At 34.4% G+C, this 22,565-nt stretch overlaps 1 protein-coding gene across 3 annotated transcripts in view; it reads left to right on the top strand.

Annotated features, from left to right (window-relative positions):
• Positions 1–22,565, top strand: part of GBE1 (1,4-alpha-glucan branching enzyme 1) — a 146,575-nt gene that overhangs the window by 62,592 nt on the left and 61,418 nt on the right. For all 3 annotated transcript variants that reach the window (XM_042868507.1, XM_042868506.1, XM_042868505.1), the window contains exons 6-11: positions 1,455–1,545; positions 2,040–2,249; positions 15,084–15,199; positions 15,417–15,544; positions 20,109–20,207; positions 22,290–22,400. In XM_042868507.1, the coding sequence (XP_042724441.1) occupies positions 1,455–1,545; positions 2,040–2,249; positions 15,084–15,199; positions 15,417–15,544; positions 20,109–20,207; positions 22,290–22,400 (755 nt within the window). The remainder of the gene's footprint in view (positions 1–1,454; positions 1,546–2,039; positions 2,250–15,083; positions 15,200–15,416; positions 15,545–20,108; positions 20,208–22,289; positions 22,401–22,565) is intronic.

Raw genomic sequence — 22,565 nt, 5'->3', positions numbered from 1 at the left:
GTGATTGATTGTGATTGATTGTGATTGATTGTGATTGATTGTGATTGTTACACTCAAACGTCACATAGTCTTGCCATACATGATTGATTGGTTTTAGATGTTGGCTGTCCTTATCTGTAGATTGATTTTTATTTATCAGAGTGCCTGAAGAAGGTTTTTTCTTGTAGGTTTATTTGTTGAGCCAGTGTTTCACAAAGCATGATGGGAGTTGCAGTCTGTAAATCTGAATGTCCTCAAAAAATTCATTTGGAATGCCCATTAAATACCTGTGCCTCTTTTCCTCGAGCCGGAGTACTTCCTTCTTTCCAGGAGGTTGATAGGTTTAATGGAATTATGACAACTTTCTGCTCTATGTACCAATTCTTTTTTGGGAAGAGAAAATGTTGTGAAAAGATTGCTTTACCATAAAAGCAATTCAAAGTTTAGGCTGCGTCTGCAGCATATATGATAGGTCGTTTTCTTTTTTATTTAAATAAGTAAGCTGTGTGGGAATTGTCTCTCTCTTTCTCTCTTTTTCTTTTTTTTTTTTTTTTTTAAGCTGTATTTTTAAGTGATATTTGATTCAGTTTTGAAATGTCTTAAGCTTAAAGACATAAGTATTTAGGAATACTAAGATAAATAACTTGTAGAAACATGCATGAAAAATAGCAAAGTAGACTAAATCATACTAATTTGATGCTATTCAACTTTTTATTTACAGAAATGCTGTAAATAATAATAAATGCAATGAGCTTGAATTATGAAACATCAGTTTATCTGACAAACTGCTGAGCTTATGCCAACTACCTGCTAATAATAACTCATTCATGGGTGAAAAATTTTAAAACAAAACCAACAACAAAAGTTTCTGGTTTACACTAAAGAATGAAGAGCTCGGTTAAACCAATAAAGAGAAGCTATGTAGTTGTATGTGTCTCAGCAGATTGTATATTCAACTTGAAAGTTGCCTTTTGCTGACTGTCCTTATTTACTAGCTAGCTGGGGCACTTATTTGCTAGCATTAATGATAGATTGGGTGAGGTGTATAGTAAGTAGTTTCATTACTTGTGTACAGTTTCTTCTTTAGATTTCCCTCTTATCTGCGCTGAAATACTTTAGTTGATGTGAGAATGAGTCACTTATGCTTCTGTGCTGTCTTGGTTCTTTGGTAAACTCAGAACAAAAACACATTACTCCTGTATTTTCCTTCTTTTGAAAGATTTAGTTTTATATAGACTGCTTGATGATTGAACCTTCCATTTTCATGTAGGTCATGTAATTATAAGCTATTAGGTAGAATTACCTCTTGAGAGAGAACAAATCTGTAGTTAGTTGTTAAGTATGCATGAGAGTTAAACCAGCTATAATAGGATAAAATTAACACAATTTGGAACTGATAATTTACAGGAGTTGAATTTTTTGGTTAACTGTTCTTGAGGCAAGGGTGTATTTGTTTATTTCTTATATTTCTATAGGTTATAACTGTATTCAGCTGATGGCTATTATGGAACATGCATATTACGCCAGCTTTGGTTATCAGGTCACGAGCTTTTTTGCAGCATCAAGGTAGGCATAAGTACTTAATACCTTTTGTTCCTTTACTTTTCTTTCCATTTGCTAAAATCAGTATGTCATTGATTGCAAGTACAAGTTTAATGGAAGAAGAAAGTATAGGCTTAGGCATTTGCAATAGAGTCTGAAATCTGATATCAAATTGTCATAGTCATCACCTGTTTTGCAAAACACTTAGCATAAAAACAAAAGTTGTAAGTAACTGTAGCCATCACAGTATATTCCATTTAATTCAGTTTCAGCTGCCTGCATGTGTTTTGCATGCATAGGGGAGATGTTATTTCATAGTTAAAAAATCTTTTTAACTGTTAGTTTGTAATCAAGTTACTAATACAGAGGCTGAAAAAAAAACCCAAATATACAAACAGTTGGAATCTAGATGATGAAGAACTAGTGACATTGATGTACTTCCTGTTAGTGATGTTAAGTATTTTTTGCTTAAGTTGAGTGGCTCCCCTCATAACACATTTATTTTTTTATGCCAATAGCCGTTACGGAACTCCAGATGATCTGAGAGAATTGATTGACGTTGCTCATTCGATGGGTATTACTGTTCTGCTGGATGTTGTGCACAGCCATGCGTCAAAAAACTCAGAAGATGGTCTCAACAAATTCGATGGTACAGATTCTTGTTTCTTCCATTCTGGTCCTAGAGGAACTCATCAAATCTGGGACAGCAGGCTCTTTGATTACGCAAAGTAAGTACACAATATAGTTTAAGTATTTTAGTGATAATAATCTCTTAGCAGTTATATTAAAGCTTTAGTACTTGCCAAGCTGAAAAAAAATCTTTTGGATTGCTTAATGGCTAAAATATGCTGAATTAAATTCATCTGCTTTACTAAATATTTAAAATCTGAGATTAAATGATTCAGTTTCTCTTACTCTTCTGTGATCTATTACTATGTATGTACATAATTACAAAGCTTGTGCAGGTGTGTAACTTTTTTATATGTATGAACATGTACAGGTAGTTATATAAATCTTATGTGTATAGATTTAAATACATGTATATGTTAAAATATATAAAATATAATATAGATATCTACCTGTATACACGTACACACTTAACTTAATGTATTTGTAAGTATATATATGCATTATATTTAAGAAGAAAATATGTTTACAAATAAAAAAAAAAAAAAAAAGAAAAGCTAAAGAAAACTTATGAACTCTGGAAGTCTACTATCAAACTATAAGATTGTTAAAATTCAGTAAAGGTTGTGGCCCTGGCTAGCTATATTCCAAAACTTTCCAGAGGTAGATCAACAGTTAATACAAAGAAGGGGTCATTTTCAGTAGGCAGTTTGGATGCAGGCATCTTGTTTCGGAGACTAAAGTATTTCTATGTGGAACCTGTTTTGAACAGCATGGCCTAAATCTGGAGACCCAGGCCCTGTGTGGGCACATGTAATTTTCTAGTAGAGATTCAGGTTAATGCCAGGTAATGTTTAGCATTTAATATAATTTACTTTGTGTTCTCTGAGATAGTGGAATGGGGAGTGATTTGTCTTGTGTGCTGAGTATTTATAGTTCTTTTACATGGAGAGAGGATGAGAGAGAAAGGCAACCAGATTATTTGTCTCTTCTCATTTTGCAATGCATATTTTTACTTGAACCACCTTTATTTCCCCCTTTTCTTGTCTTTAGTACTTCCTTTAAACATCCCCCTGAAATGGGTTATTTTTTTTATCTTGTTATCAGTCACAAAGTTCTGGTTTAACCTCTTCAAAGTTTTGCTTGAGTAGTTCCTTCAACAGCTCATCAGTCAGTGACTTAAGAGTTCTAGTTTCTTGTTAATATGTTATTTATTAGGGTTTGTGTGCCTGCAAGTTCAATTAACTGCTTTTTTTTTTTAAACTCTCATTTCTCTACCTTGCATGTCTATAATTGCAATTAACTAGTTATGTTTGCAGCGCAAATGTCTTTAAACGTTAAATCAGAATTCTGTGTGTTCTTGTAATGGCTCCCCCAAAAAAGCGTGTATATATGTGTATGTATAGGTAGATAGAGAAATCTATACATATTGTACTCAGGCTGTACTCTTTACTGACAGTTTCATAGCTAATGAGGATTATAACTGTTTAAGAATGTCACTTTTGAAGAAGTATTGTTATATAACGTCATTTTTTTTTTTAAAGGAAACTCTCTCATAACTCACAATTTCAATTAAACTGAGTGACAAATTTAATAAGCGATGTACACACTTACTTAATAGGATAAATTATTATGAATTTCATTCCTTTTAGCTGAGATAATTTTATGATGAATTCAGAAGGCCTATTTGAACTGTGCAACAAATGCATTTTAGTAGGACTCAACATAACCACTTCTTGTTTGGGTTGCTTCCTATTAATCTTTGAATCTATGTTCAGGTAAACTCCATTTCAAGTAATCTTAAAGCTTGAGTATAATACAATAATGCTTCACATTTTATTACCTTCTATACTTATGTATAATCAAACAATTGTGTGGTGGCACCAGCCTCTCCAGTGAGAAAATAAGTTGAATTGAATACTTACAGGCATTTTATTCCAAGCAGAGACAGGCTGTAAAGAAAGTGGTGATGCTTTTGAGTGTGTTGGAAGGATTCATAAATAAAAGAAACAGGAAGCTGCTGTCCAAGTGACGTAGATTGGTTGAGATAGGCAATATTAAGCTCATATTCAGAGCTGAAGAACTGCTTACACGGTTCTTTATAGTTAATGTTATATGCTTTATTTGTTGAGGAGGGGCATCTGGGATAGATGCTAGACTGCATGCTGAAAAGGGAGAAAGTGAAGAGACATGAGAGAAGAGATTACAAAACAGTGAAGAGCAGAGCAATTGAATATATTTTCTATTGAAGAGAAAAAAATGACGTCCTGGATGTCTGATGGTGCCTTTTATGTCATTCCCCATCCCCTGTCCTCTAGTGAATTGCAATAATGAGTTCAGTTTTCCTTTTTTAAACTTTTAGTGAAATCCATCCTTCTCCTTTAAGCACAGAATGCTGTACAGTGAACTAGGTTTAGTCAGAAACATTTTCTTTAGTCCTAATATCTGAAACATTAAATATTCTATGCATACTTACAGTCAAAGCTTAATGCTTAAAAGATATAACAATCACGTTTCTTCTAGGTTGCTCAAAAATTGTTAAAAATAAAAAGATTGCAAACAAAATTGGAAGTGTTGAAACTGAAAATATTATTTTTTCCATCTATGTTTCATTGACATGCATGCAGATTTCCATAGCAGTAAATGAGCACCTACTCTCTAACAGAGGGGAGTACAAAAATCTGTGGGATAGACTCAGATTGTTTGCAGTTGCACAAAGTTCGCTGAAAATAAATGATGCCAAGCACAATGTATTGAATAGCATACAGAATAGTGTCTTTATTGTTCTGTAGTGGAAAAAGTTAAATCTACATGTACTTATACATCAAATACAGAAGATGCTCAATTTATTTTGGAATTGAGAGAAACTAAATCACTGCCATGAAAGAGATGGAAAAAACAATTGCTTTATCAGTGTAGTCTGTCTACGTTCTCTTTGAATGCCGAGGCATAAGGAAATTGTCTTGCAACATTTGCAAGATTATTTAGTTGTCTAGGAAGGTGACTGTGAGTGCTGACCACAGCAGAAGGAAGCAAAGATCTATATTCATGCAAATTGTATTGATGGTGTATTTAAAATATTTTTAGCTACATTCATGTAAGTAGTGAGAAGGTCTGATAAAAGTGGTATTAAAACTTGTGCTTCATTTCTAGTTCAGTAATATAATTTAAGCAGATAAAAGCAGGTTTTGTATTGTAGACTTCACAGCAATACCTAATGAGTATGTTTATGTAAGACTTGTAAACTGAAGACGTGTTTAAAATCATCTAGTTTCAAGGAGCGTGATGTGAGGAACAAACCCTCAATTTCATAGAAAGATAACTTACAGATTTAAAAAATGGATCAGTAGAATAGTATTTTCTGCCTAACTTTTATTTGGGGAAAAAAAAAAAAATTCTTAATGTGAAAACCAGCTACCCAAAAAATCAATTCAGCAATAAAGTTTCACAGTTCCGAATTTTTGTTGCCATTTTTTTTCTAAAATCTGGATCTAGGCATTGTATTCTTAAAATATAGTAATTTGCTGAATCTACTGTTTTCCTCCATCCTGTTGTTCTCTTCTTGCATTCCTCAAATCAAAGTAAACCAAAAGCCTGTCTAACAAATTCTTAGCAGGTATTGTGTTACATTAAGACAGGGACTTTTTATATTCTTTGCCTTGATTTCTAATAAAATGGGGCTTTCCTATCCCCAAATTCAATAAAAGGGCATGCTCTAAGGTAGTGGTGATATCAAATACTCTGGATCTGTACTTTACCTGGCACTATTTCATTTTGTGATAAATTAAGTGCCTTGTCTCTACTGTCAACCTGTTTTAGATGGCTCACTCAAAATGCATGCAAAAAGCCAATTTTCTCTCTTCCCCCGTCTTCATTTTAAGTAAGGATTCTGCCTATAATTAACATAACACAAGCTAAGTGTATCTCTGCTTTCCTCCTCAAATTGTGTTTGAACATTATCCAGCTGCCAAATACATTAGAAGTGTCGCTATAGACCAGGTGGGATCACAACTAGAGTAGGTGATTGTGTTTTGATTTATATTCATTTCTCCAAATAGCAAATGTGTCTAAAATACTGATTAGGCAAAACAATTTAAAAATAATTGAGAGCAAAGATTTTAGCTTGCAAAGATTTATGCCTTTTTTTTTTTTCTTTTCCTGTAAATGAGTTTGCTTTTCCTTAGCTTGTTGAAAACTGAGAGTATTATTTTGAATTACTTATTTATTTTTTTTTTTCTTTCAGTAGGTTTAGTTAGATTTTACACTTTATCTAATTCTGAGAGACAATAGGTATCCTGTTTTATTTATGTGTATGGTGTGCCTTTAGGAAAATGACAGAAGTAAAACTTTGCAAAAATCGTACTATACTGTTTATGCTTTTTTATTTGTTTGGTTGGTTTTAATACTGTGACATCTGAGCATTTAACCCAAATTTTAAGTTGTTCAATCTTGGAGAATACTTTGGCACAAAAGTTGGAGGTTAGATTTAATCCTGTTTTTAATTAGTGACTCGTTTCCTTGAACACAGCAATGAGAGATGATGTTAACTACAAGATTCTGGGCCCAGAAGACTTCCTTGGAATCTCTTTTCAGGCTTTTTTGAGGTTCTGTTTTCAGAACCAAATTTTTGGACCAAATGTGAGCCTGTGCTTGGGCTCTTTTGTGTAGGCACCACAGTGAGTGGGAACTCTTTGGCCTGTGCACCTATAGATTTTGTCTTTTTTGTACTTGTTGGTAACAATCCTCTGTTTTGGCAATAAAAGCTTGTAAATGTTGTATAATAACTGTAGTCTTCTTAACTAAGCCATATTTTCTTCATTCTTCCCTCTTCAGTTCTATATTATTCAACTCAAGTGATGTTCATATTTAGTATGCTTTAAAATGATGTAAGTAGGTGTCACGGATTTGACCAGATCAATCTATGTTCGTGACAGGGGCGACAGGCCTCTGCCCTCCCCCCCCACCCCAGTCCCACAAAAATGGGAAGGAAGGAAGGGAGGAAAAGAGCAGCGGCAACAATCTATGGAGGAAAACTTATTTTACTATAATATTGGAATACAAGATAACACAATAGATACAATTTAATTGCAATTGAGATTAATAAATCAGACAAGATGAGAGAGAGAGAGAGAGTTCCCAGGACCGAGTCAAACCTGAAAAGCTTGGAACGGCTAGGAAAGCACCCTCCAGCACCCACTGCCAGGCAGCAAGAGAGCGCCCCCCCCATCAATCAAATCAAATATTTAGATGTACTGAGGGACATGGCTGAGTAAGAAATATTGGTGATGGGTGGACAGTTGGATTGGATGATGCTAGAGGTCTTTTCCAGCCTTGGTGGTTCTATAATTCTATGATATATTAACCGGTGCTGCTCTTATTGGAACAACAATTATTAAATTCTTTATATATAAAATATGAAAACAAAATATATAATTATTATTAAAAAGTGTAACTTCTTTTAAAGAATTCCTGCTTTTTTATTTTAGTATTAAAAATGAATGAATTTATTATGTCTGTAGAGAGGGTGAGATAGAATTGTGGAATTTGGAATGCAATTGATTCATCAGTGTTTAACTTCTTATGTTGTTTATTAGAAAATTCTATGACCTAGTTCATGAAAGGACTTCAGATCTTCCCTGAACAAATGCTTCCAAACTTAAAAATAATCCTTCTTTCACCTACTCATGATATTTTATAATATTACTTAAATTAAATATTTAATGACAGTTTTTTGAAGACTTATTGAAAATCAGAAATACTTTTGAGCTTTTCCTTTGTAAGTCAAGGGATGAAATAACAACTGAGCAAAGATGTGTTCTGACAAAAAGGTTTAAAAAAAATCTATTGTTTGTGTACCGCTACAGGAAGCTTTTAGTCTTTCTATGACTCATTTGAAGTAGTCTTTTAGTGTTATAATATTGTTGATTTTCTTATGTTGAAAAATTCTGAATTCCTGTGGCTAAAATTAAAATCTGCCTGGACTTGCATGTGCCATTCATGTAATCTTACACATGCAAGATTCCTGCATTTCTTGAAAAGAGATTCTGAAAAATCGAGGGGCTCAACTGCCGCCTTTGTTTTCTTTTTTAGCATCGTAATCTCCCATGCTGTTCGATTTAATGAAATAGTGTTCTATAAAACCATATAAAACACTTTCCTATCAATCCTTTTCAGTGATCTATATCTTTTTGTAAAAATGCTCATAAAAGTTGAGCATTTGATACTCAAATACCTGACCAGAAGAAGACTAAGTAGTATATTAACATGTCCGCTTTGTGGTATTTTGGCACCTCACTGTAACAAGATTGATTAAGAATAACTGGTCTTCCTTTAGATCTTTGTTTTAAGTCTATAAGGGCTAGTTGGCTTTTTTTTTTTAAAAAAAAAAAAAAGCTTTTCCAGTGACAAAAGACTCCAGAGGGCCACAGTATAGGCTGTGAGATTACAGAAAACTTTTATATTGCAGTTATTCACAATCACTAATTCATCCTGAGACCCTGAGTCCTAATCTAGTGTTTCAGACTTTCATACTTAACTGCATCCTTTTCTGGCCTCAAGGTAGGCTATGTACTTCAGGGCACTCTAGTCTTTGGTCATTGCTGTGTTCTGGTGCAGATATCTACTCTTCAGTAGAAGCATGATTATCTAGAACAGGCACAAATGAGTGTTCGACAAGTCAAGCAATCTAGCACTGCCTCAGAGGGATTTTATATCTCTTGAAATTAAGATCTGGTTTGCTGTCAAATGTCTGCCTCTGAGTATTTCACCTCTGTTCATCTTTTCTGATTTCAGGTGTGTAGCATTTTTGTTTGTTTATTGATTTGACATTCTCCCATGTGTCTATAATAAAGGTCTTTTTCTCATTTCTGATGTCGTAGTACTGTTAACTTGTGCATTAATCTAAGCTGGCAAATCACTTTTAATATTTTCACTGCATAGCAGCTCTGGTTTACCAAAACCTTTCATCCACTTGCAGTGATCTGTGTGCATTCTTTTTCAGTAGAGAGCTCTCTGTTCCACAACTGGGTCCTAATATCTTGCAGTGTTAGTCAGGAGTTTCTTACTGAGGCCGGAAGGAAAGCTGGCCGTGAAACCTTTAGACTAAGCTATCTAATTCACAGTTGAGAAGGTTTAGGCTGTCACAGTAGACCAAAAGGAAAGATAGAACTCAGAGAGTTGTGATATTACTTGTGTTATTTAGTGTAATGCTTTCTTAATTTGAAATAGCATTTAAAAGATAAAGCTATTTTGCACAGTAAAGATCAAAGGTTATAAGTCTTGTAGCATTGTCAACATCTGTGATGTATCTCAGAATATAAATTATGTGCTTTCAGTGTTATGAATTCCATGCAGGTAGCAAAGTGAGCATAATCTAATCAAGTGAAACAGAAGAGTCATGATATGGATCCATTTCTCTTTAAAACAAACAAACAGAACCTCACAATGCAGGGAGCATTGTGAGTGATAAATGTGATAAACGATTGTAAGTAGTAAGTGGGTGTTGTGGTTTCGTTGATTCTATCACAAGTGATGGGGCTTCACAACCTGCTCCTTTTATTCCCTCTTCCAGAGGGGAAGAAGTATGAATGATGTGATTGAGATAAGGAAGGATAACTAATTTACTACAAATGATAAGAGAATGTAAGACAGTATGACATGAAAAGGAGTTACAGGTAATAAATTAAATAAATGGGGGAGAGTGAAGTTTCGACCATGTTGCTCGTTGCACTACTGTAAGTGGAAGAGAACTTTCTTCTCCATGGCTGTTCTCTCCTACCTCTTTTAGCCAGAGTTGGAAAATGTGGAGAATACTGGAGACTTCTGGGAACTGTAGTTTGTCTCTTCTTAGTGTATCTTCCTCCCGCAAAGCTGAAACTCACATAAGAGCAGCCAATGCTGCCAGGACACAGGAAGTGCAAATAGACGAGACTGCTACGAGCTGACTGAGGAAAGTGCAGCTCTCTGGCACCATGTTCCAGCACGAAAGATCTTGTCATGTGATATCATGTTATAGAATACTGCTAAAACCAACACAGCGGGGAAGGAAAAAAATAGTGGGGCAGTAGTTAAGATATGTAGATTGTCTCCCGTTTATTTCCATGGAAACTACTGCAGATACAAAGAACATAACACTTTTTGATAGAGCAAATTCTCAGCCACCGAACATTGGTTTTTGACATGGTTGCCACCATTAGCTATGCATTTTCAGCAGCAGTGAACAAGAGCCTGCTTGCCGTACTCATAAAAAAATCTGCATGGCTGTCTGGAATGTGACTTGCCTTTCATGTTGCCATTGCTTCTGCTGAAATGCATAACCCACCGCCTCAGTATGCTCTTATCCACTGGTCTCCAGAAATATCAATAAACATTTTCAGCAAGCATGGAAGAATGCCAGTAGGTGTCATTTTTTTCTGCAGGGAGAAAATCAGTGACACACATTTTCTCAATCACTTCCATGTCAGATGCCATTCTGTCAGACTGCCCCGCTGCTGCCATCTGTCACACAGCAACAAAATGTAGTGGAATACTGATGGGAAGGTTCAACCTCTACTGACATACCATCAGCGTCCACCTTTGATGCCCTGGGCCAACATAATATAGGAGGTATTACTTTTGGAGCAGCCCTCATGTTTTCTAACTGTGAAAAAAAGCTTGGGGGCTAGATCTAGAGCTAATATTTATTTTAAATTCAGAGACTTCATGGGAAAAAAAGGTAGTTCTTCATCAGTGATATGACTGAAGATGTGAGTAGATACTATTTAATGATTCAAGCTCTCTATTAAGTAACTCTTGAGCCATTAGCATTGGGAAGATGGGGGAGTTGTAAAGTTATCCTTGTAATCCTTCCCAAGAAAATATAACAATGATATATTCAATGCGAGTGTCATCTTTTCAAGTTTCATGCCAATAAAGGTGTATTGTTGTTGGAAGTGTTAGTTTCAAGCTTCACCCATGTCTGAGATTGTGATGGACAGAAGTAAAAACTTTCCAACTTATTCATGTAACCTCTTAAGTTCTCCTTTGGCCCTCAGCTCACTTTCACAGTGCAACAGCTTGAACTACTTGACCAAAGCGATTGTGGCAACACTGATTATCTATTGAGTTGATAGTCTATAGTGGAAATATTTTTTAAATAAAAAGATTAATTTGTTCATATTCATTTAATGATATCTAAAATACTGTCACACTAAAGAATTGCCTAAGAACTCTGCAACAGCATTGCAGTCATTTAGAAGACTAATTTCAGTTAAATTCTCCTGTAACTGGAATTTAGTTTGAATGTAGAAACTTTATACCAGTCTGTCCTCAGAACTTTTGTCGATTGTCTTCTCTTTATTTTAAAATAATCTTAAAAAACTTAGTAAGTGTTGAACTGTAAAATTCTAGTGTTTTGTAATTTCTCAGCTCTCTATTTGTCTACGCACTAAGATTAATTAGCAATTTTTATAGTCAGAAGAAGCATTTTCCTTAAAAGTTATTTTGTGTCTGAATGTTAGTTTTGAAATGTAACTGAACTCAATATTGATGAAATGTAATGGCTTAATGGTTTATTTCACTGTTTAAAAGGCTGGTTAAAAAGCAGCCATAGCAGTGCATTCCCAGAAATCCCATCTTTGGAAACAGTACCCTATGCTTTGCCTCTGTGGTTTTTACTGGGGGAGGAAGAGTCAACTCATTGCTTCTGGGAACTGATACAGGGAAAGCGACGAAACAACATGTCACTGCTGCCCTCTTCTGCTCTCAGATTACTGTGCCCTCCAGGAGGATAGCGCTTTAGTTTTTAGTACTGGCTTTTATTTTGGTTTCTAGTTTCCACACAATTCACTTCCAAGCATATTGCCTTGGAATTCCAGAGTTATTTGCTCTCTTTATTAGCAAAGGAGGAAAAAAAGTAAATAATGAGGATGACTTACACAAAATTTCACAGGTTTTCTGCCGACCTAGTTGTTTAAATCCCTTATCACCTTGTGAAACCAGGCCATCTAAGCTGTTGTGTGCACATTTCACTAAAAAGGCAGATTTCTCAGTTGAAATACATAAGTTATCTTTCACATGGAAGGACAAAAACCAAGATTTCTTTGCAAAGACCACCTTTGTTCTGAGTGGTATCTGAAGTGAGTTGTCAACTGCTTGAATTCCTTATGTTGTAAATCATTTTGTTAAATGCTAATACAGCTTTTTTTTTTTTTTTTTCCTCTTGCCATCTTAGTTCTTGCAAGGAATAAAAGAATGTTCTCAATTTTATGGCACATAAAAGTGTGAGAAACTGTTAGGATGTGATTTAATGCACAGCTTTTGCCCAGAAAAAAATTACATTTTTAATGAATGCTATCCTGTTTGCATATCTGTTAAATTATGGGATCTATTTCTTTTAGAAATGTTACTGAATTATTGCTTATACTGTGGATGTGTTTCATTTATGCTATGATTTTGCAATTCCACAATTTTTTGTTACTTCTGTCAACTTCTATTTCTAGTGCTGCTGTTCCCATGAGCAAATTGAATTGGATGAACTAATGAATCTCTGTATAATTTGTTATTTGCTTGTTTCTTTGAAAGTGTTATTCTGGCTCTTGTTTTGGAGCTGTCACCCTATAGAGTGAAAATTACACTCTAGAATTGCACCCTTTCCTCAATTTTTTTTTTTTCCCCTCCAAGTTTATATGAGAAACAGATTTCATTTGTTTGTTTTCTTGTTTATTTATTCATGATCTTCTCTCCCATGTGCAATCAGATGGCTGGAAAACATCTCCTGCTCCTACACAGGTTTTTAAAGTCATTGATTTGTTAACTAATGTTTTGATTCAGCAAATCCATCTTGTTTACTCTTCTCTGTAGTCACTTTTTAATGTAAAAGTAATTACAAATTATTTTCATACTTCCTTTCCATCTTTTTCAAAAGATCAGTCTTCAGTGCCCGCAATGTGTGAAAAATTGCATGTTACCCATCTTGGGAATTCTGTGTATGTTTTACAAATCCTATTTATTGTCATAAGTGCTAGAAGGTTATAAAGTCAAGCAGTCTGTAATGAGGAAAACCAGTTTCTAAGACTTGTTGGTGCTTGTGACAATTAATCTACTCTTTGTACACGTATTATCTTAATCAGGAGAGATTATTTTTATCACCATACAGTTACTGTTGATGTGACTCATAGTGCTTAGCTTACAGTAAAGATCTTACTGCATATTTGATGCTGGCCGGGAAAAGGTTCATTAAGCATTGGCAAAATGTTGCAATTTGAAGGGACAAGTTTGCCAATTCACAAGAACGTTGGTTATCTTTCTAATCTTTTCACCATCAGAGCATTATCTTTTTTATTTTTCATTGATTGTAACTCATCTCACCTAAAAAATAAGAAATATCTAAGAAGTTCTACAGATAAGATGTTGGGATCTTCCTACTATAATGTTACCTTGTAAATTAAACAATTCTGAGGAAAAAAGTTATCAAGTAATACATGTTCAAAAAGGTATTAATTGATTGAATTGAGGCAATACATTGATTTGCATTTCCTAGCTTTGGAATTTCTGATTTAGCAACATTTCTGTTTTTGTGTGTACAAATATTTACATGCAGTGTGTGCAAAGAAAATTAGAAATGAGAGTTCTTTATTGAATGAGATCAGGATTTTACCAGGTTCATAATGTATCTAGGATGCCTCCTCTATTTTAAGATTTAAAGCAGCCTTCATATGAGGAGGGTTCTGGGAGGAATGAAGGTGAAAATATTTCTTTTGTCAAAACGGAGTTTGTCCCTTTGGTTGCAATAGCCTCATGAGTGCGCTGCCTCTTTTATCTGATAAATAAAATATAGAAAAGATCAAGGATATTCTTCACTGGCTAATTCCTTCTATGTGGATAGATAAATTACAATAGTGATGCTAACAAATGCACCTTGAGTTAGTACCCCTTCCATCTCACCTTGCCAGAGGCTGATGAGTGAGGTGTCCTGCATGCTTCTGTGTAGCTTTCTCTTTTGCCTGAGCTCAAACTTGTTAATGGGTAGGATCGTAGTTATGCTTTATTGGTAATTGTCATAAGCATAGGCAAAAAATACTTCATGGGAATAGTTGAGGTGGATGAGCTGTCTCGAACCTTAGCTTGCAGGAGATGCATTTGTTGCAGCCTGTACTGAGGGTATCAGAGTACAGGAGTACAATATGGCACAACTGATGGAAACAAGATAGGAGTGGTTTTGAAACTGCTGAGGTCAGAGTGCTAGGAGTAGGGAGACTTCTGGAAACTGTTCTACTCTTTGTTATAAATTTTGTTCACAGATGCCTCTGTGTTTACTTACTTGGGAACTTCTTTTATATTTTCGATTTTCTGTCCTTGCTTTGTTTGTGTATTTATTACATCTCATTCTTGTTGTTCTGAATTGCAAATAATACCTCTTCAATTTCCATTACTTTGTGCTTTAAGCAATTTCTATAACACAATACATGATATGATGCTAGTAACTTACTGATGACATGATTTATATGTATAATTGGGGTAGGGAATAAAAAAAAATCACAGAAGTTTTTGAACTTCTATTGGGTCTAGAAATTGCTGTAAATCCATAACATCTTGGGAAGTAAATGTTAACTAACAATTTCTTTTTCATTTTTATAAGATCTATTTCCACAGAGTGTAACTATTTTTAAAGATGCAAACCATATGTACAGTAACACATTCTGTATTAAAATGTGTTAAAACAGTAACCTATAAAGATATGTATATGTAGATAGATTGTAACTTTTATCCTAGCTCCCATCCAGTAGCTTAGAATTCCGTGCAGTAAGAGACTCAGATTCAAGGAATGGGGAAAAAGTCATTAAAAAAGTAATATGTCCAATATAGGTAGTATACATAGTGTATTCAAGTAGATGCATTGTGTAAGGACCAGTAGTTCCTTCCAAGGTTTCTAAAGTTTTCTGCTCATATTATTTCAGCTGGGAAGTTTTGAGATTCCTTTTGTCTAATCTGAGAATGTGGATTGAAGATTATGGTTTCGATGGCTTCCGATTTGATGGTGTTACGTCTATGCTGTTTCACAGTCATGGGATTGGTAAGTAATTTAATCACTTCTGATGTAAGCAGTCCTGTTGCAGCTATGTTGTGGAAATTGTGATACAAAAATTAACTGAATACTCAAAAACTAATCCAGATTTGCCAATATCTTTTTTTCTGCTGCTATGAAGATAGATTTGAGATTTTGAATAACAATTTACGTATTACAAAATATATTTTTAAAATGCATCTTTTTAAACTTCCTATTTTAATAGGCAAAGAATTCAGTGGGGATTACAATGAATATTTTGGCCTAGATGTGGATGAAGATGCTTTGTGTTATCTGATGCTGGCCAACCACATGATTAACTTCTTGCACCCGGAATGCATAACAATAGCAGAGGTAAAACCAGAATTTTCCATACTGAATGAAATTAGTATTGATCAGTTTGTGTTTGGATGTGATTTCCTAGTAATTATCAAGTCATCCTTCAGGGACTCAAGAAGTGACATGAGCTGATAAATATTAATTAGAGGACAGACTGCACCTTAATGGGGGGAAGGGAGGAGGGGGAGGAACTGGAAAACACATATTGGGAATTTTCTCTACATTAATGGGTCATTAACTAATGTGAGGATTTCTGTTCTTTTTTTTTTCCTCTCTCTCATTTTCTTGAACTTGTAATGAGGCTTGTTTTTATTAGTTCGTTATTCTTTCATGATTGCTATTTGTCGCTAGCAATTCATGCTACTAAAGATTAACAGCCTTTGTGCTGATTTGCATATTTTGAATTATATTGGCATAATTGACAATTACCTTTCATAATAAATGTGATAAATTTACAAATACTGAATGTGTATGATAATTAGTATTTAGTGTTAAATTCCTTCAGGTTTCTGAGGGAGTAAATAAGCTATATTTAAGCCATTTGAGTTCTCTTGAGAATTCATCTGTTGTTATATTTAAATAATTCTTTTTATTAAAAAATCTCATTATGGGATGATATGAATTGTTAATGAAACTCTTTTGTATTAGACAAACAAAATATAAACAAAATCATGGTACTTATGTAAGTTTACGTTATAGACTAAAAGATTATGGAAGGCTATCAAAGCCACATCTGGTAAGCAATTCATAATGAAACATCTCATTACTCTGTGAGTAAGTGAGAAGGCTTATTTTGTAGGAAGCTATAGATTGTAAGCATTCCTACCAATAAAATTTTGAGTTCAATCTGCTTGTATTTCCAGGCTTAAGAACTCTTAATCATGAGTTGTGTGTGTTCTTAATCATGAGTGTATTGAAAACTGCTTCTCTTTCAATTCATCAGTCTTCAGCCTTTGGGAGTCACTGTACAAAATACGAATTTGATCCATATGGATCAAGAGGGGAAACTTTTGGCATAAATGAAAATTACAGAAGACAGTAAAGAATTTTTGTTTGCCTATAATGATGATAGAATGAATGCAATAGAAGTAAAATATGGTTTTGCATAACCGTAATTAATCATAATATATATTGTAAATACTTTTCTCATAATTTTACAGATTTTTAGTATTCTGTGTATTCAGTATCGTAGTAGCTTCTAAACGTTTAAGTATTTCTGTCTGTATGTTTGTTTTTCATTTTGTCTTTTAAATAAAACTGATTAAGGCTTTGTATAATTGGAAGAAAAAAAAATGTTAAAAGCTGTATCAGGCCTGAAGGTTTATATAAACAGACACAACTGCAGTGGTTTCATTCTTTACATACAACTCATGTCAAACAAATGTGAGCGAGTGCTTAGGCTTTGGCTGCTTACATCTAAAGGAAAGTATGCTGAACAACCTAATATTGTCTCTATTTTTTCACTGTTCAGGCAAACTATAGATATAGATGGGTATAAATATTAAATTTCAAATTTTGCTTCCCCAAAATCTGATTTTGGAAACTGCAAATAAAGTTAGTGGGAGGTACTTAAATCTCAGGCTCCCACCCTTGATCTGGTAGGAACCACAGAGAAAAGCGTGTGTTTCAAGTCTGATGTCTTGGAGGGCATTAGTCATGTTTTTGTCCTTTGACTGATTTAGAAGAACTGTTTAACTTAGTTTTCTAGTTTCCAAACATTTGGAAAAAATATCCACTTTACTACACTTTGAGATTTGCAATATATAGAATCTCTAGATTTATTTATCTTGACATGAAGATATCTACATAAAGAGATTTAATATTGTAGAACACTGTTTTAGTACAGAAATCCTTTTGGCAGCCTGTCTTATTTTTAAAGCTGTGTGCTTTCCTACTTTCCTAAACTTAACTTTTCTTATTAATTAATCTTATTAATTTTCTTCAATAAATTGAGAGAAGTTTTATGTGAAAATCATAAATACATAAATATTGAAAAATACTTCAAAAGAAAACATAAATTTGTGCATGTTGGAAGGTAACTAGGATAATTCAGCCTTGCCTCTTGCTCAAAATTTGTTCATAACTGAACTTACATAATTGGAATGCTCAAAGGTGTTTTTTTTTTTTCAGTTGGTCTTGAAAACCTCCAAGGACGTGTCTCCCACTGCTTCTCTGGGCAGTCTGTTTATTTAACCTCCCAATGATTTACATTTCTCCTAATATCCACTTAGAACCGTCTCTGTATTGATTTAGCACCTGTGTCACTCATTCTCTTTCTGTCTAACTCATTACAAAAACAGTCTCCTCAGTAACCCCGCAGGCACTGACTGCTGTTTGATCCCCTGCTGTCACTTCTTCCCCAGGCAGAACAAGGCCCAGTCTTCAGCCTCCCCTTGCAGGGCAAGGGCTCCAGCCCCATGTCCTGCTAACCTCCTGATAAACTCCCTTTGGTTTGGCAGTATCTATCTTTAGCTGGGCAGGGAAAAAAGTGGATGCTGTTTTTTCTGTGGTCTAATGACTGCTGAGTGAAGTGTGATAATCCCTTCCTTTGATCTGTCTGTTCATTCAGCTGAAGATGCTGCCAGCCATCTCTCAGCATGCTGCCAGCCCAGGGCCTTTCCAGCAGAGCAGCTCTCTGGCTTGGCAGGTCCTTGCCTGCCCTGATAAAAGGGGTTAGTCCATGGGTGTTGAAACTTTTGTCCTGCCTGGGTTGCATTTGATGAAGAGGAATTGTGGAGTGGCATATAAATAGATAATATACTTTGTATATATAACTAATAAAACTTTTTTTTTTTTTTTTTTTTTTTTTTTTTTTTTTAAATTAAAACACAAGAGAGCAACAAAACATAGGACTAGCATGATATTTTGATATTTGACCTTGTTTTGTGAAACTAATGCGTCAGGGTGGTTTGATGGCAGTGGTTGCAATTCTTAATGTGCTCTCAAGGTGTTTGCCAGGGATTTTTGATGAAATTTTAATTGTTCCTGTGCTTCATCCTTGAAAAGATTTGCTCACAAATGTACATACTCCCAAAAAGCAGTAACAAGTAAGGCGTGACTGTGAATAGGGGGAACTTTTTGTCTGGGAAGAGAAGTCTTTAAAGTCTGGTAAAGAGGCATGATCAAAATGTTGAATTGGGTATCTGATTGCAACTCTGTATGTTCCATTTGAAAATTTGTGGTTAACCATATTTATATTGACTGATAATGGAGTCACGAATATGCAAAACAATTGATTTTTCTGTCAATCTTGAAACCTACCCTCAAATTCCTTTATTGGAATGAAAAGCACAGCTGCTTGTTTTTACATTGTTCACAGAACTGTGTTTTGAACCAGTGGTTCAAAATGCTTAAAATGCATAAAATCAAAATTCATTTACTTTAAGTAGAGTTAGCACTGCACTGCACTCACCCCATGCCCTGGATTTAGCCCAGAGAGTGACGATTGCACATTGAAGATTGGTTGTTGTGAGAGATGGGCACATTGTCTGAATTTGGTTGAGCTGCTTGGTGGGATAGAGCTGCCACCATGGTGACTTGGGATAGAGGGGGACTGCAGACCTGTAACCAATAAGCTGTGGGTTAGACATGTCTGGGTTATTCCATCCCATGGGCATGATTTGGTATTTGCCTTTGTTGAACTTTCTGAGGTTGCTGTATGAGTATTTATATGCAACTTCACATGCAAATACCTTTTTCATTCTGAAGGAAATTCCACATCTTTTGATTACATTACAAATTTTGCATTGAAATAATGTTCTAGTTTAAGATAAATTCAGTTCCATATAAACACTTGAGTAGACACAAAAGATATGTGTGTTAATCCATAGCCACTGTGGTGGAACGACTTCTCACTTATGTAATGTGGTTCAACTGATTGTTGGTAGATATTTTGCAATTATTTTTGGATTTGCATTTTCTACTTGGATAATCTAACTTTATTGGAAAGATGCTATGTGACATAACTGTCTAATAAAATGATGATGTAAACATTAAGACCTTTGAATTATAAAATTAAGAGTGACCAGCCTCCATGAATATAAAGCTGGAGAACTATGCAACGAGAGTGTGTTACTTTCCAGGGCTAGCTGAATCAGTTTTATGTGTTTAGGAAAATAGTAGAGATTGTATTCCTTGCTGTACTTAATTCAGCCTTTTACTTTCATGCCATTCTTTATGCAGAATATCAATAAACAAAATGAAGGTTTAATTTGTCTTTTGTTGATTACTTTTTACTTACTATTGATTACTTGAAACTCAAGAGAGCTAATTATTTCAAATTCTGCCTCTGCTAAATTCTCTTTCTGTTCAAATATCTATTCTATGAAATGCTTTATAGTGAAATATTTGAGATGAGTCATAATACTTCCCTGTAACTTGCATTCAAAGAGTAAGTCTGTGCTGCAATCACACATAGATTTTTCTTTCTCTTTCCCCTTCTCATCCCCTTCTCCCCAGTCAATCACAGAGGCTGTTTAGAGTTTACATAGCACTTGTGTACATTGGAGTACAACTGTATGATGGAAAAGCTGAACAAATAATTACTATGCTAGCCAAATTATGTTGTGTATCATTTAAGGATGTTTCTGGAATGCCAGCTCTTTGCCGTCCTGTTGCAGAGGGAGGAGGAGGATTTGATTATCGACTAGCCATGGCTATTCCAGATAAGTGGATAAAGGTGAGAAAATGTGTTTTAAAAATACATTCTGCTCTTCAGAGTGCTGTGTTTCTCTAACTGCACATATATAGAAACACTTTTAGGAATTCTGCTGATGAATTCAACTGTCTCCCTCATCCATTAACTTAATGCCCTATTAGAATAAATTCTGACAGTCTTGAGCACAGATATTAGTGGATGAAATGAGAGCTGTCAGATATCATATCTCAGGTTTGAGAAGATGAGAAAGATTATGGGCTGTTCTTTGCATTTTAGCTGATTTCATTTCTTTATTCAATGCAACAGGCATACACTGATTTTATTTGAAGTAACCTATAACTTGGAGCAACAGTAGAATGTATAGTCAATATTGAATGTGAACACGTAAATAATAAGATAACCATATGCACATAAGTTAGAGAGAAACAAACAAAAACATACAATGAACTTTTTTGAATTGGCACTGAGCATAGATAGGGCTATTTAAAATTTAACCAAAGTAAACATGAGGTAATTACTCTAACACCAACAATCCGCAGCATGGGGTTACAAAAAGAATAATAACTCTGTAAGTGCTCTTCAAGAACAATAACATGCTAATGAACACTAACTATCATAAAGATAAAAATCACCTTTACCTTGTTACAGAGAATCACAAGAAAGAAGAATGAAACAATAAAAGAATGAAACAATCTTAAAAGGCTTTTTCTAATGTTTTAGAGAATGTTTTTCAGTTAGATATAAGATTGCATCCTAATCCCTGGGGCTATCATGATAATCTGAAAACAATAAATGTTTTATACGAGCATTAATGCCCCAGTAAATGTAGTGAGTAGCTTAAAATAAAAAGTGAATTGACTTATCTTCAGAATCTTTCATTTTTTATAACTAGTAGGTAGAGGGTCGATCTGCTGAAAAACAGTTTGCCTTCTTTCCATGCAGAAGACAAACTTACCAGGCTTCCTAACAGCATCACTGAACTCTGGAGTGGGAAGAAATTTAGATCCTGAATATAGTGTGGGCACATAATTTTATAATAACCTGTTTTGATGATGTTTTTTTGTTGTTTTTTTTTATTTAATTTAATTTATTTTTTATTCCCATTTTATTTATTTATTTAATCCCATTATTAGTTCAACTTCCCTGCCACACCTTGACAGACAAAAATTAGTGATTTTCTGCATAGGTAAAATAAATGTGGCTGAATTTTATGTTGTACAGGAAAAGAATCTTAAATTTTTAGAATCAAAATGTTTGGATTTTTCTATTATGAATGTATTATTGTACTATTACAGCAATTTCTGCTGTAGTGTCTTATTGTAGTTTACTCTTATTTTAGTTCAGGAGCATGCTGATTTTACAAAAACGTAAGTGATGCAAAAATCTTCTAGATAAGGTAGCTGCAAATAAGTAACCACAGAGGACAAGCTTGAGTTATGTGCCTAGTTTGTTACCACATTTTTGGGACAAAAGTAAAGCTAAAATGATTGGGAGTGTAAATATTGCAGTCTATCAATTCCTTAATGACTTTTCTCTCTAGCTTTTGAGTATGTATGTTTTAATCACCTGTTTTTCTGAGCAACTTTCTAAAAGAAATTTTAGATCTGAAAGATCTCCAGGGTGCCGTAAACTTGTTCTGATGGATCTGTAAAAAGTAGCTAAGAAGTGATAGCTGCCATAACAGTGACTATATTTGTTCAGATTAAGGTTACATTTAGTATGTTATATGCTGCATCAGTGCCTGAATGTTTTCAGGGCTAGAATTTATGATGGGGAGAATAAAAAAGTTGTTGAGGAGTGCGTAGCCAGTTACCATGAGAATGTTAAATTTTACAGCATCATATCAGTGTTCTTGATGTCATTGCTAATTTTTTTTTTTTTTTTTTTTTTTTGGTTGGAATATCATATACATAGAAAGACATATAATGAACAGAAATCTTTTTTGATTATCGGAGAAAGCTCATAACTTCAAAATTTAGTTCACCATTCATTGAGAATTTGTATGCCAAAATAATGAAGAAAGGTAGTACTACACTTTCAGTAGAGGAGAAAAAAAAAAAAAAGCAATAACTTCTGATCGATTTTTTTCCTTTATTTCTGTAGATAATTAAGGAGTTGAAAGATGAAGACTGGAATATGGGCAATATTGTGCATACATTAACAAACAGACGATGTGATGAGAAATATATTGCATATGCAGAGAGTCACGACCAGGTATGGTAGACAATGCCTATTTATTTATTTATCATATATAAGTGCACAGAAGATGAGTTTAGTTTAGTTGGTTTTTGTTATTAAAATTCAATCTTGACTTGGGAAAGATAGGAAACAGCTTCAGATATGTGCAAGACTCAGACACTGCATGTAGGCTTATTGTTG

This window comes from Lagopus leucura, unplaced genomic scaffold (genome assembly GCF_019238085.1).
Source record: "Lagopus leucura isolate 7727_CA_CO unplaced genomic scaffold, USGS_WTPT01 Super-Scaffold_100001, whole genome shotgun sequence".
Lineage (NCBI taxonomy): Eukaryota > Metazoa > Chordata > Aves > Galliformes > Phasianidae > Lagopus > Lagopus leucura.
The sequence above is the reverse complement of the archived record's forward strand: the minus strand, read 5'-3'. Positions and strand labels throughout refer to the sequence as shown.